Source organism: Atractosteus spatula, chromosome 27 (genome assembly GCF_055471065.1).
Source record: "Atractosteus spatula isolate fAtrSpa1 chromosome 27, fAtrSpa1.hap1, whole genome shotgun sequence".
NCBI classification, from domain to species: Eukaryota; Metazoa; Chordata; class Actinopteri; order Semionotiformes; family Lepisosteidae; genus Atractosteus; species Atractosteus spatula.
The window spans coordinates 7,156,161-7,168,817 of NC_142732.1; the positions used below are offsets into that span (position 1 = coordinate 7,156,161).

Here is a 12,657-nt window from a genome sequence, read left to right on the forward strand (position 1 = left end):
CAGGAGCCAACTACATAAGTGCAAACCCAATGATGTCATCATCGGTGTCTAAATTATTTATGAGGACTGCACAATGTCAAAGGCATCCCATAGTTCAAGGAGAGCCAGGACAGACAATGGAAATGTAGTGAAGGTTTTGTGTAGACCACTTTAATGGAGAGAGAATGGCGTAGACATGCCAAAAGATTCCATCAATTGTTGTGAAGAAAAGGCCCAATGAAAAGGGGGTCCAAGAGTGACAGTCTGGGCCAGACTGCCTAGTTACTGCAGAACACAGTGATTGATGGCAATCTGGTGCTTTCTTGAGCAAGTGATGAGATCTTGCCGGCTCCCGTTCTCACCAGAATTAAGACCCACTGAATATCTGTGGGATGATCTGGAATGAACTGAGGCGTCGAATCCTTTCGAGAGCAACGAACAGGCACAAACGCACTTGTGCAGGCTCTAAGAGAGGAATGGGACAGAATCAGGACAAGACTGTCTCTCACTGCCACCTGGTCCCAGGCACAGAGCTTGTATTGCTTTTAACACATGCTATGAGCCTTTGTTGTTCATAGTGGATACCTTGTTGATAAACTGAACAAAATACATCTATGAAGAAGGCTCCATGGCCGAAACGTTGTGTTTTCTTTCTTCTCTTAAACCTATTATTTGTTCCTTTGCAGCCTACGCATGCTGACGCAGCTACCCTCCTGAACTACTACAGCCTACACCTTCTGCGACCCACTATGTCTTCCTTTTTCTAGATCTCTTCGTCATTCCTTCTCTTCCTCCCTGGGCCACTTGCCCCCTTCTCTCACTCAACCAGCATTCCTTCTCTTCACAGCTACCTGTTCCAAAACCAGGTATAAAATACATCTTTACCTTGTCTGTTCAATAAAATGTCAGTTTACATGCAACAGAAAAGACTAGCCGTCCTGGTAACAATTCTGTCACTGTTTCAGTTCTAAGTGATGTTCAAATATAATAATGAGCACTTCTAATTAATAATACGGACCTGCTCAGTGCAATTTAGTAATTTCCTCATTTTTATTATTCCATTAGCAAGCAATATTTGGTGGTTTTGGCTATCAAGTTTGTTGAAAAATATTTGTGTTTATATCCATATAAACAAGGTACCTGTAGTTTCGACAGAAGTGAGAAAAAATATTCTGTGAAGAATACATGTGCTCTTCTTACACCATAATACCTCACATCTATAGGAAAACCCATTCCAACTGAACTGTATTTTCTTGGAATCTGAGGGAACGCTATAACTAATCTATCCCCTCTGCTCACAGGAACAGAAGTAGAGACAGAAATAAAAAGCTACATGAGGTCTGAACAGGAGAATGATGTTTGAGAGTTTATCAAACTGGTCTCTACTCTACCCAGTAGCAAATGCAGAAACGCACATCCTCAGAGAGGTTTTGCATGTTAAAGGACATCTACTTAGCACAGCAAGTGGCTGAAATGTAAAAATGTATACGATATCAAAATGATACCAAAACGTCTTAGTCTGATGGGGACATCTTAAGCAAAGTTTAGCAAAGCCTAACACAGAAGCATAAAAGTGGAAGATCTCATTGTACAGCTCCCCAAACCCTTTACATATATAGCAAAGTGCCCAACTTTGTTTTTTAATGGTTTGTGGAAGAAACACCAAACATCTGTGAGCAATATACAGGGAGTGTGTTTGACAGGGTGGTCTGCAGTCAACACCCTTGGTAATAACTGCGTTGTCGTCCAGTTTGTTTTTTTTTACAGTCTGTGAAAAGTTGACAAAGGACAGTCGAACTGGCTCTCTTCTATAAGCGCGGCAGTTCCTCCTGGAGTCGGCCCACTTGCTTATGTTGTGGGTTTAACTACAGGCGGGGCCAACTCCAACTGCACACAGGCACGCTTATCGACACAGCGCAAAGGACGAGCCGATCCCAAGCATAAAAATGAATGAAGCGATGTCTTTGGTTTTTTGGAGGGAATGGTAATGGGAGTAATGGGAGATCAAAAGCTGGGGGGGACTTCCATAAAAAAAATACAGGAGGACCTCTGCACAAGCAAACGCACTTCGCGTGTTAAATTGCGATGCAAAGTTTTGTTATTCTTGCCTTTTGGGAAGATTAGCTGTGCTGCTTTTAGTGGAGGAAAAAAAGCATTCAAATTCAGGAGTGGAATTTACATCCAAAGTGCCCAAGTCAGGCAAAGCGAATGGCCTCTGAAAAATGGTGGATTCTGCTCCAGTGCTGCACGTCGGAAGGCGATCTGACAATAATATATACGACAGTACGATCTCTAGGTTCTGATGGAAGAATCACTCACAACATTCATTCTTTGTATTACCCAATAAGAGCTTGAGGATCAGGCTATTAGGAGCAGTAAAAAATCACTGCAGAAAGACCCCAGACAATATACACCAGCATTCAATAAATGTATACCTATACACAGTTGAAGACCTACCAGCCAGTGTTGTGAAAGAATTTCTTAAATCTCATGTGGCACTCCCATTAAATATAACACATATCACCCCCTTCATTCTAAGATCCCATGTATTGTGGATTTGGCCCACATCTTGAGCATGCACAACTAAGCAGAGGTGACCCTCTGTCCGAGAGGAAAGGCATACTGGAGCATGCAGGAGCTCAGGAGCTCCAAGCCACTCTGCAAGGGACGCTGACCGAGGGGCTCCGAGCGGATCTCTGGACGTCAAAGCTTTTCTCCGACTGCACCGGCGGCACGTCGGGCATGCAGGGGAGACGGGGCTCCGATCACAATTTTCGCCCTTTGTGGTCTGTGATCTTCGGGAGCTGACGTGGCTCAGGACCCGGCCTGACCGCGCGCGATCAGGGACTCTGAAAGACGCATTCCCATTTGCTAGATCTCCCCAGTTCCGGAGCTGGGTGATCCTCGCTGAGCACGGGCCAATAAGGCTGCCGGGGAAAGGACAGCTAATTCCGGCCCTGAGCATGACGGAGGAGAGCAAGACATTAGCATGAAGCAGCCCTTCTCCACTCCGGGCCCCCAGCTTCTCTTCCAGCACGATACCTTTCCAGAAAACATCATCCCATCAAGACCCACGTCGAAAACACAGGCCGTCAGAGCCCGAACATTTGAAGCAGAGCCAGGACCGCACAGCTTACAAAGAAAGCAGTTTTCCAGAACGGTCACGTGAGCAACAGACCAGAAGCCAACAGCTTCACTTTTTTATAAAATAAAGGAAAAAGCACACCCTCCTAATATGATGCTCAGCACCATCTCTGAAGATGGAAACGGCCCTCTTGAACATTGCCTTCTCGTCTGTGTCCCACACTCATTTATCACAGGAAAGACACACACACACGTGATAAAAACAAACATGGAAGTAACTTCCTGAAAAATGATCAAAGTGACCAGCAATCGGAAATGTGAGATAAAAACATAGCCCAAACGGAGAACCAAAAGCTCTATCTTTGGGTCCTCCAAGCTAATTATTTTGCTTTCAATGAAAACGTGGACCCATTCTGGAGTTACTTACCATATTGTTCACATTTTTCAAGATGTTAGTGAGGCCGCTGATGACGAGGGAAAACTTGTATTTGGAGATGTTAATAAGACATTCCTTATTGTGCTCTGTGCTGACTTTGGTGTGGGTGTTCTGCTGTCCCGCTTTGATCGGAAGCTACAAAACAAAAGGGAAAAAAAAACACAGGGAAAATTTAGACTGTTGTCTTAGGCACTATATAATAGTGCGTGGGGCCTGAGACAAAAGGATTAATCAAGCGGTTTGCTCACACCTCTCCCTAAGGACAGATCATTTTCCCTTCAGTCACTGGCTTGAGTCACGATGACCTTACCACATCACCAGTTTCGGCCAGTCTTCAATGTTCTCTGAGACTAGAAATGACCTATTTTCATTCTGCCACAATGACGAGGCCTGAGGCCGAGACTGCCAAAGCCGAGCCCCATCCAGCAGCGGGCCGCTCAGCAAAACCAACCCCCTCTCACTGACCGGTGAGAGAGAAGATACGCCATGTGAATGAGGGTGGGAAAGCACGATTCTGTCGCTCAGATGTGGGCATTGAAGAGATTCAAACGCAACCCTTCAAACCTAAGAACCAAAACTAGACAACCTGGACACTGCTGCAGCCGGAGATGAAACGCGATCTTTCCATGCACGTTTTGCAACTATGCAAACAAAATAAAAAATCCAGAAACAAAATGTTTAATGACATCATCAAGTTGGCAAGCGCAGCTTTCAAAGTCCCAGGTGCAATGGATCGTTGATGTCAACCGGCTCCAGTAAAGAGAGGAAGCAAGAAGACACAGGAATATCAAAGGATGCACAGGAGAGGCCATACTGCGACGGTCTGCAACCACGCAGTGCCTATCCTGTAGGCAGCAGACAGACCGTAAGATTTCACAGAGATCTGTCATTTCTACCGTCTTCTTCCTTGGGCCAGCAACTGCACGCCTGCAGAATGCAAGACCGAGACCATCATGGAGCAGCAGCTAAAGACGTCCTACGGCCCCAGCAAGGAAACCGGAAGGAAGTATTCGGGCTGATGTGTCATGCAATGGACAAGGCAGCAAAGCTGTGTGCAGATAGGCACTGCCCAGGCTACACTATTGCTCGACTTGTACAAATCTGACCGCATAAAACCACCGGGAATTTAATCCAAGAGTGATTTTTTTTTTTTTTACTTTGCTGCAGAATACAGTGAATGCATTGTATTACAGAATGTGTTCATGTGAGCTATGTAGGGAAAAAAATAGGATCGAAACCTACTACCATCCATCCATTTTCTAACTGCTGCTTCCAATAGAGGGGCTCGGGAAAGCTAGGACTTATCCCGGTAGGCAATGGGCACAAGGTAGGGTACATCCTGGGTGGGACACCAGTCCATCTCAGGGCACACACTCACACCAGGGCCAGTTTTTCCAGGAGTCAGCTAACATTCCAGTATGTCTTCGGCCTGTGGGAGGAAACTGAAGCCGCTCGAGGAAAGCTACATGACCACCTGGAGAACATACAAACTCCACACAGAGAGCACCCCAGGGCCCCAGCTCTGCAAGTCATCAATATTAACCACTGCGCCACCATGCTGCCAGTAAGCTACCATCACAGCAAAAAAAAAGCAAACCTGTATATTGTTCAAGAATGAAATCTGACAAAAGTAAAATGAGAGATTTGGAATCAAACTTTTCTGCCATCAAGAAGTAGCTGTATACATCACAATGCACCTCTGTTCTCAGCACGTACCGCAGCCTTGACTACAAAATAATCAAGTTCATAAAGTTTGGACAAAGTCCACACTTAGCATGCACTGCTTCAATCCATTTTACCTTAATGGACAAAGCTGTGTTTAGATGCGTAGAGACGTAACCCTGATGTCATGCAATCCCACAGTAACGCCACTGAAGCAGGAAGACCACCTTGCAGGAATACTGGCATGGAGGAGTCCTGACAGGAACAACCAGTCTGCGCCATTTACTGCACCAGTTCACGACAGCAACGGCACATTAACACTCTGACGAAACAACTACTCTCAAACAACACCAGCACCTCAGCACTCCCACGCCAATAGAACTGCACCGAACAGGTGCACCCTGCCCAGCAGACACTATACCGCCATCTGCTGGCAGCGTTGAGAGGCAGTTCCACTTCCGTGACGAGAGACAATGACTCCGAGAAATTCAAATGCAATGGAAATTGGAGTCCCAAGATGGGGAAGGGGACGTCAGGCGTGTGAACTCGGAGAACCCCCGAACACACAGTGCAGCTTGTTGACATCCATATTAATGCCGCTCCTCCAAACACTGAGCACTTTGTCTGCAGGCTTGGTTTTAAATTCCTGAAAGGTCACGGACCAATCTCTTCACTTACGTGCACTTTGGCAGAACCGTTCTGCTTTGTATGCAATAAAAACCCAACTACATTCATACATTACATAAAACTAAATAACCTACAACAAAGGAAAAAAAAAGTTCTGTTTAGCACAATAACCACATGTAGAATGTGCTTACAGTTTTGGGATACAATTAAAACTCTCACTAATTCTCAAGACTGAGCCCTAGAAAATAAAACTTTGAAACAAAGAGATAGGCTTCTTTTTTTAAATTATTTTGAATCTACCAATTATCAAGATGCGGGCTCAAACTTCAACACCTGAAAGGTTTTATTTAATGTATTTTGTGTGTTTACAATTTATACTTCTCTACCTTCTTAAAAACAACTTAAACTTCTAATTCTAGGGATACATGAATATTCTAGGGATACATTGACCAGTCCATATATTTACATACAAATACACAGGTTACTAATAATTTAGACTCAGCGCTATAACATTAGCATCACACTTGTGCTCCTAGGAACAGTTTATACAGCAGATCATGAATTTTAAAGCTTTAGATGTAAAAAATGATGATAATCATACAAATGTTTTTATGGTAGCTTATTTTGCATGTTCTTTTTTAACTACTTGGAATTTGTTTCCTGTATAAAAATGTTATAATGTCTGAAGTCCTTAAAAACACACAGGCTACATATACTTGGACTGTACTGTAAAACCAGTGCTGTACAGCACACATTACTTCGGCTTGTTTAATACAAATTATAAGTATTATTACAGTATCTGTTTAATGACAAATAGTATACTATGCAGTATTTACAAACAACATTCTATCACCAGATCAGACCGTGTCTCCTGGAAAATGTTGAAAGCCAGATTATCAGTTGCCAAATAACCAAGGACCTACAGTTAGTTATGAACCTGGCCCCGTTCATAAGCAGGCTGCCAGTTAAAATCACTGGATACAAACAACAGACTTAAGAAGTCCTTCCCACAGAAACCTCTCATCTTCCCTGCTGCCTGTTCCAGTGCAGGAGTCCAGATTTCAGATGGAAAAGTATCCCATTCGCCTGCACAATTCCAAACAGGTTCAGGGGAAGGTTTAGAATTCTGCAGCATTTGAGAGACGTTGAGAGACTTTAGTGAAAAAATGTCCCCAAATTGAGAGTAAGAATATTTCAGTGAGACAGGTATGAGAATTAACTGCCAACAGGATTGGAAGACAAGCTAATTATCTAAAACCAACACTGAAGAGGTGCCTGATTTTGTGTAAAGCATCTCTCAGACAGCATCTGCAGTTACATTCCAAAACACCACAGAGGGACAAAGGAACAGAAACCAGAGTTTTCAAGAGCCGCTTTTCTCAATGGACCAAGACAAAAGATGATCAGAAAAAAAGTGTATTTAGCTCACCAACAGCACAAACCTTCTCAAAAGCGTAATGCAAAACCTTTGATAACAACCTCACAGACAGAATTAAATCCACTGATCAATTTTTACGAACAAATACTACTAGAAAATATATGTTTACTATTTATGCTGCACACCATACTACTTTAAAAAAATTCAATGCTTGGTTATAAGAACATAAGACTATAAACTACAGGAAGCCACCCAGCCCTTTTAACTTGTTGGGTTTTTAGTAGTTACGTGATCCAAAGATCTTATCCAGCTGTTTCTCAACAATATGGCTGGGCAGCTTGTTCCAGACCCCCACTGCCCTTTGTGTACAGAAGCACTGCCTGTTCTCAGTTTTAAATACACTGTGTGAGCTGTGCCTGTGAGACAGGAGTAAATGAATATGTGGAGGAGTGGGGGAAAAAAAACGGGAAGGGGTCAATGCATAATACCAAAAACAAGGGTCTGAGCCGAGCTACAGCCGTCACACACAATCCTCTTTTGTGACTTACAGAGCCAACCAAATAGGCTTAACAATAAGAAGTGGATTTAATCTCTATTACACTTTCATCAAACTGTAATGAGCCGCACCCTGCCACTAAGCCGGTACATAATCACCGCTCTGTAGCCCGTGAAACCAGAGCCGGCCAGTAAAAGTAACTTAAGAAAAGTGGCAAAAGTTTCTTTCAGGAGACCAAAAAAAAAAAGTAATGGCTCTCCGCCATACTTCGCTCAACGGGACTCCAACAGGAGCACACGAAAGGGAGGCTGACGTCGTCTTCAAGAGCCTCTCACAGTTAGACATCCCAAGATGTGGGCTGAAGAACTGTCCGGTACTGACCACAGAGGCGGTCATGAGGTACAGCTGGCTCCCAAAGGGAGCAGGAAGCACCAGAATATTGGACGGTCAGCTATCATTACTACCTCTGTTCGCTAGACAGACACACTTGTGTGATGCATGTTTCAGTCTGTGTGCAAATCGTGATAGATCCAAGTGCGTGTGAAGAAAGATAGAGGGCCAACAGGTGAAGCTGAAACAGTGGCACATGTTCCCCCCAGTATGCCCTATAGCTGCTCCAACTGTCCTGCAGGATACTCTGGTCTGGGAAAGTGGCAGCTCTGCACAAGAGGATGGCACCAGTGGGCACGATCGCTGACCTAGGGCCGTTCGGGCTCAGGCATAACTCAACGCGACAAGTGCGCAGACTGCAAGCTGGGCCTTTTAGACACCAAACCCAAAACAACTTGTAGACCGCAATACGAGCAGTCTGCAAACAACACAGAATACTGAAGCTGCCTGGGAAGACCTTTTGTCTAACCCAGGTATTTTCAGCAAAGGGGGCACATGTAAAAACTGCCTAAAACAGACCGATCAGCAAGCGGCCCGGAACCCGTGCGAATATCCAACCAATTAGGGGAAGAAGAGATGACAAAACAATGTGCATTTTCTGGAAACACAAGACTCACTCTATGCCCTGCCTCTGCACCTCCAGTGCAAGGGCACTGTGTCCTAAAGCAGACTAAGGTAGTGGTGACAATTAACAAAGCATCTTCATTGTACCACGTGATTTGGGACAATTATCTAACAATCATCGCATATGACAGGATCGTTCAGCCATTCTGTTGGCACAGATGATGGGCTTTTGCTGTACTTTGGGATATAACGAGGGACACTCCTGTGCCTTTCTCCTACAACTGCACGCACAACACATGTTCCTTCTGCTGAGAATGCCAGGCCTTGATACGGGCTTCTTCACTTAAACCAGTATGATGAACCTACACTCTCATAAAAGCACCACAGCAGGCAGTGTGGCAGTGACTCCTGCACCCACCCAAACCACGGACAACCCCACAGAGCTCCCTGCAGCCACCCGGTCTCGTCGCCAGCGTGCGAAGCCACAGGAAGAGTTCAAACGTCACAGTCAGCTCGGTGTATGGGGAGGACGGCGAGGACGAGTACTAGTGCTGAGTCCAGGAATGGACCCGGTGGCGCCGAGCAAGACGACCCAGCGGCCTGGCGTGCCTGTGATGTCACGGGACGGCCCACCACGCTTCAGCCTCCAAAAATCCAGCCCCCCGCGAAGGAGAGACAGCACCTCTCCTGCGCCGTCCAGACCCAGTGATCAGAGACGGACAAAATCCTCCTCTTCAGACGGCTGCTGCACATCAGCTTGCAGTCCAGCACGTTTCGCCTTGCTGCTCCACTTCACCGCTCGAGACTCACCTCGCCACCCCCCCAGATCAGTCGAAAGAAGAACGAAACCAGAGACATGTCCCCCCCCCCCCGGTCAGATAACCTGGGCCCGACATAGAGAAAAAAAAAAGGACGACCTCCGTCTCCTTCCTAAGCATCACTGTCCAAACGCGCTTTCGTTCAAGGGGCTGAAAACCCCCAACTGTGAACCCGTACGGGGCTCTCCAGCTCGGACAATCCTGCAAAAGGGTTCGAAAAAAACAACGCAACACACAGCGGGCAGCCAGTGCCATAACGCACACGAGAAGAACTGGAGATATAAAGATCTGGGGGGGGAAAGAAAATGTGCAGGTTCGTCAAACAAACCTCATGAAATCATTAAGTACACCAAAACACCTCAAGCTTTTGAACTCTGCTACCACAAAGTCTCCCCCCCCCCCCGCCTACGGATTTATTTACTGAAAGTCAGAGGATTCATTCAATCAGAGATTCTTATCAACATACTGAAAATAAATGTGGTTTCAGCATCGGTATTGATACAGAAACCAAAACAGGTCTCCATTTCTACAAGGACGGCACCTGCAGCTCAGTTACGGTGCATAATTACCCTTAATGTAAAACTGATGATGAGGGGTATCTTAAAATTGTTTTCTAGCACTACTACAAGAGCAATACACTCTGCTGGTAAATCAAGAGATTCCACTAGTTAATAGCAGCAGGACGTTAGATGCCCCATTTTTCTGTCAATCGCATTCAGAGATATCGCTATAATATGAGCGTTTTGTTTTAGAAACAGACGTTTAAAGTGGCTAGTAAAACAATAACGCTTGAGCTCCAAAAACAACAAAACCCTCTAAAGATTCCTAAAACCTAGTTTTTTGAAGGACACGCAGGCTTGCCCCTGTCGACACTTTCCAAATTTAGTTTTAACACTGTAGTTCTGCAACACCGTACACCCGTTATCGGAAAAAAAAGAATCTTCATTTTATCTTTGAACCCATTTCTCCAAGGAAGCACGGCGATACGGTCTGTAGTGGTGTTAGGTCAAAAGGTTAAATTAAGCAATATTGTTTCGGTACATCTGAAAAACCGAAAAACACACGCAAGGAGATGAGGGGGGAGAGGCTACCACAAAACGTTTTCACAACAAAAATCCTTGCACCGTACGCCATGCATCTACAGGGTGAAGTCTCAGCATCATGTTATGTGTGGGTAGATGACGCTCTTTCGCCGAGTAGCGAAGAATTTTCTGAAAGCCTGGATATCGAGCAGAAAATAGCGGGTCGGAACATACAAGGGTATGTTAAAAAGAGCAGTGCTGGTTTTTTTTTTAATAGAAAGAAGACAAAAAGCCGAGAAAAGGCATGGACATGAAGGAAATTATCTCCCATTCCCCCCCACCCCCACCCGCTTCGCGCAAGGAATTATTTTCAAGAAGGGTTTTAACATCGCCGCCTGTGCTGAGACGACCGAGTTACTCGATGATGTATTGCTAAAAACGAAAGCTCTGTTTGACTGCTGGTCTTCAGGGCTGCTGTCAAGGAATATATCCACGTATATGTATACCTCTCCACACGGCGTTTATCTGTCCTCGCAAATCGGAAATATCTGTTCGTCCACACCACGACGGACGCGAATACCGTACGCCAGAATTGAAACAGAAGTGTTATTTTGCAGCCCGAGTCGGCGAAAACGCCATCTATCCGAGAGCCCTGTGCTGCTCCTGCTGCTGGATTTCATTCTTAAAATAAAAAGACACAAACGCGTGCACGCCATCCTCATACAACCCTTTGTTGCGGGGTATCAGAAACACTCCCCCCACCCCAAAAAAAAAAGACTAATCATCCTCTTTCTGCCTGTATAACCAGGCTTGAAGAGGAATTCTGGTTGTTTACAACATCTTAGATTTGGTTCAGCACACAGTAATACCGTCCACAAAGAGACGGACGAAAAACTGCAGATTTATGGCTCTGGGTATTTTTTTTTTCCCGTGCATGCCTTGTGTTATGAAGACACGGTTTTCTGCCCTAGCTCCTGATGGTAATCGGAAGCGAAATAAAAAACAATTCTCTAAGAAAACTGCATCCCACTGCACACTCAACCTAAATCACTATCGCGTACGTGTAGACACATTTGTGTGCGCACACAGACCCCTTTTCAACAACCCCGTGCAAGCTCTAATGCAATGTGAACTGTCCTGCTCCTGGCTAAAATAGTTGTATTTGTTTCCAAATGGTCGCTACCTAATGCTTCCCCCCCCCCTCCTCTCCTCTCCTCTCTCTCTCTCTCCTACACTGCGGTTTTGTTACAGTACGAGGCGAGTGGTTATCAATTTTCCATCGCCCATCCTCTGCCCACCAACCCAGCCCCGGATCCAAACGGGATCTCCCGGCTCTGCCTCAGCCCTCCCACCCCCGCGCACGGCAGCCACCCCGGCAGCACACGCAGACACCCGCCCGTCCCCGAGCAGACAGCGGCTGCGACCCCCATCATCCGAGCCGCTCTTCTTACCTGCTCGTCGAATCTATTAATGACGGCCTGAACCCACTCCACGGGTTTGTGCGCCGCCATGGCCGGCCGAGAGGAGCCGCGGTGGGCTAGCGTGCAATCCCAGCCCGAGGAGCGCCTTTGTGTGTCACTTTCGACCCTATAGTCCTCGGAAAACCGCTGTCAGACCCGGACGGTGGGGGGGGTTCGTTATTTTTTTTTTCTTTTTAGCAGACACTACCATGCCGCCATGACACCACACCGGAAGTTTGAATCCTCCTTCCCAGTGAAGCCGTAATGAGACCAGCAAGCGAGCGAGCGAGCGAGCTCGGTGGGGCGGCTACTGCGCTTGCGCCGCCGGGGGATCTGTGCGGTGGGTTAGACTAGCGAAGAATTGGAGAAAAAAAAAATGTGACTCTTGAGAGGAGGGAGTGAGCAGGCTAGCAGGCAAGGCTCACATCCCTTGTACCCTACTCGGTTGTTTCATTAAGGAAAGAAAAAGACACGGTAGAGCAGTGATGTCATTTCTGCGCCGAGCTGCTAGGACAATGTGCAGCCGGGGATAAACTACACCACCAGACTAGGACTAAACGCGAAGCTCTTCCTTCTAAACTGAAAGCAGAGCGGGGAGGGGAGGGGGGGGGGTCTATGAATCTCTTTTTTTTTAGCAGAGGGGAGGCTCTGTTTCAGCACCTGTATCGCAGTAGGATAATATGAGCGACTTCCACTTCGCGAAGTGCGCTGCTATGTGCAGTTGTCTTGTGATGTTATGTA

General features: G+C 46.0%; 1 protein-coding gene across 6 annotated transcripts in view; it reads right to left on the reverse strand.

Annotated features, from left to right (window-relative positions):
• Positions 1-12,179, reverse strand: part of nf1a (neurofibromin 1a) — a 104,299-nt gene extending 92,120 nt beyond the window's left edge. For all 6 annotated transcript variants that reach the window (XM_088906700.1, XM_088906699.1, XM_088906698.1 and 3 more), the window contains exons 1-2: positions 11,908-12,179; positions 3,491-3,634 (exon numbers count right to left, since the gene is read on the reverse strand). In XM_088906700.1, coding sequence (XP_088762826.1) covers positions 3,491-3,634; positions 11,908-11,967 — 204 coding nt within the window. In that variant the 5' untranslated portion in view covers positions 11,968-12,179. The remainder of the gene's footprint in view (positions 1-3,490; positions 3,635-11,907) is intronic.
• Positions 12,180-12,657: the final 478 nt, after the last annotated feature.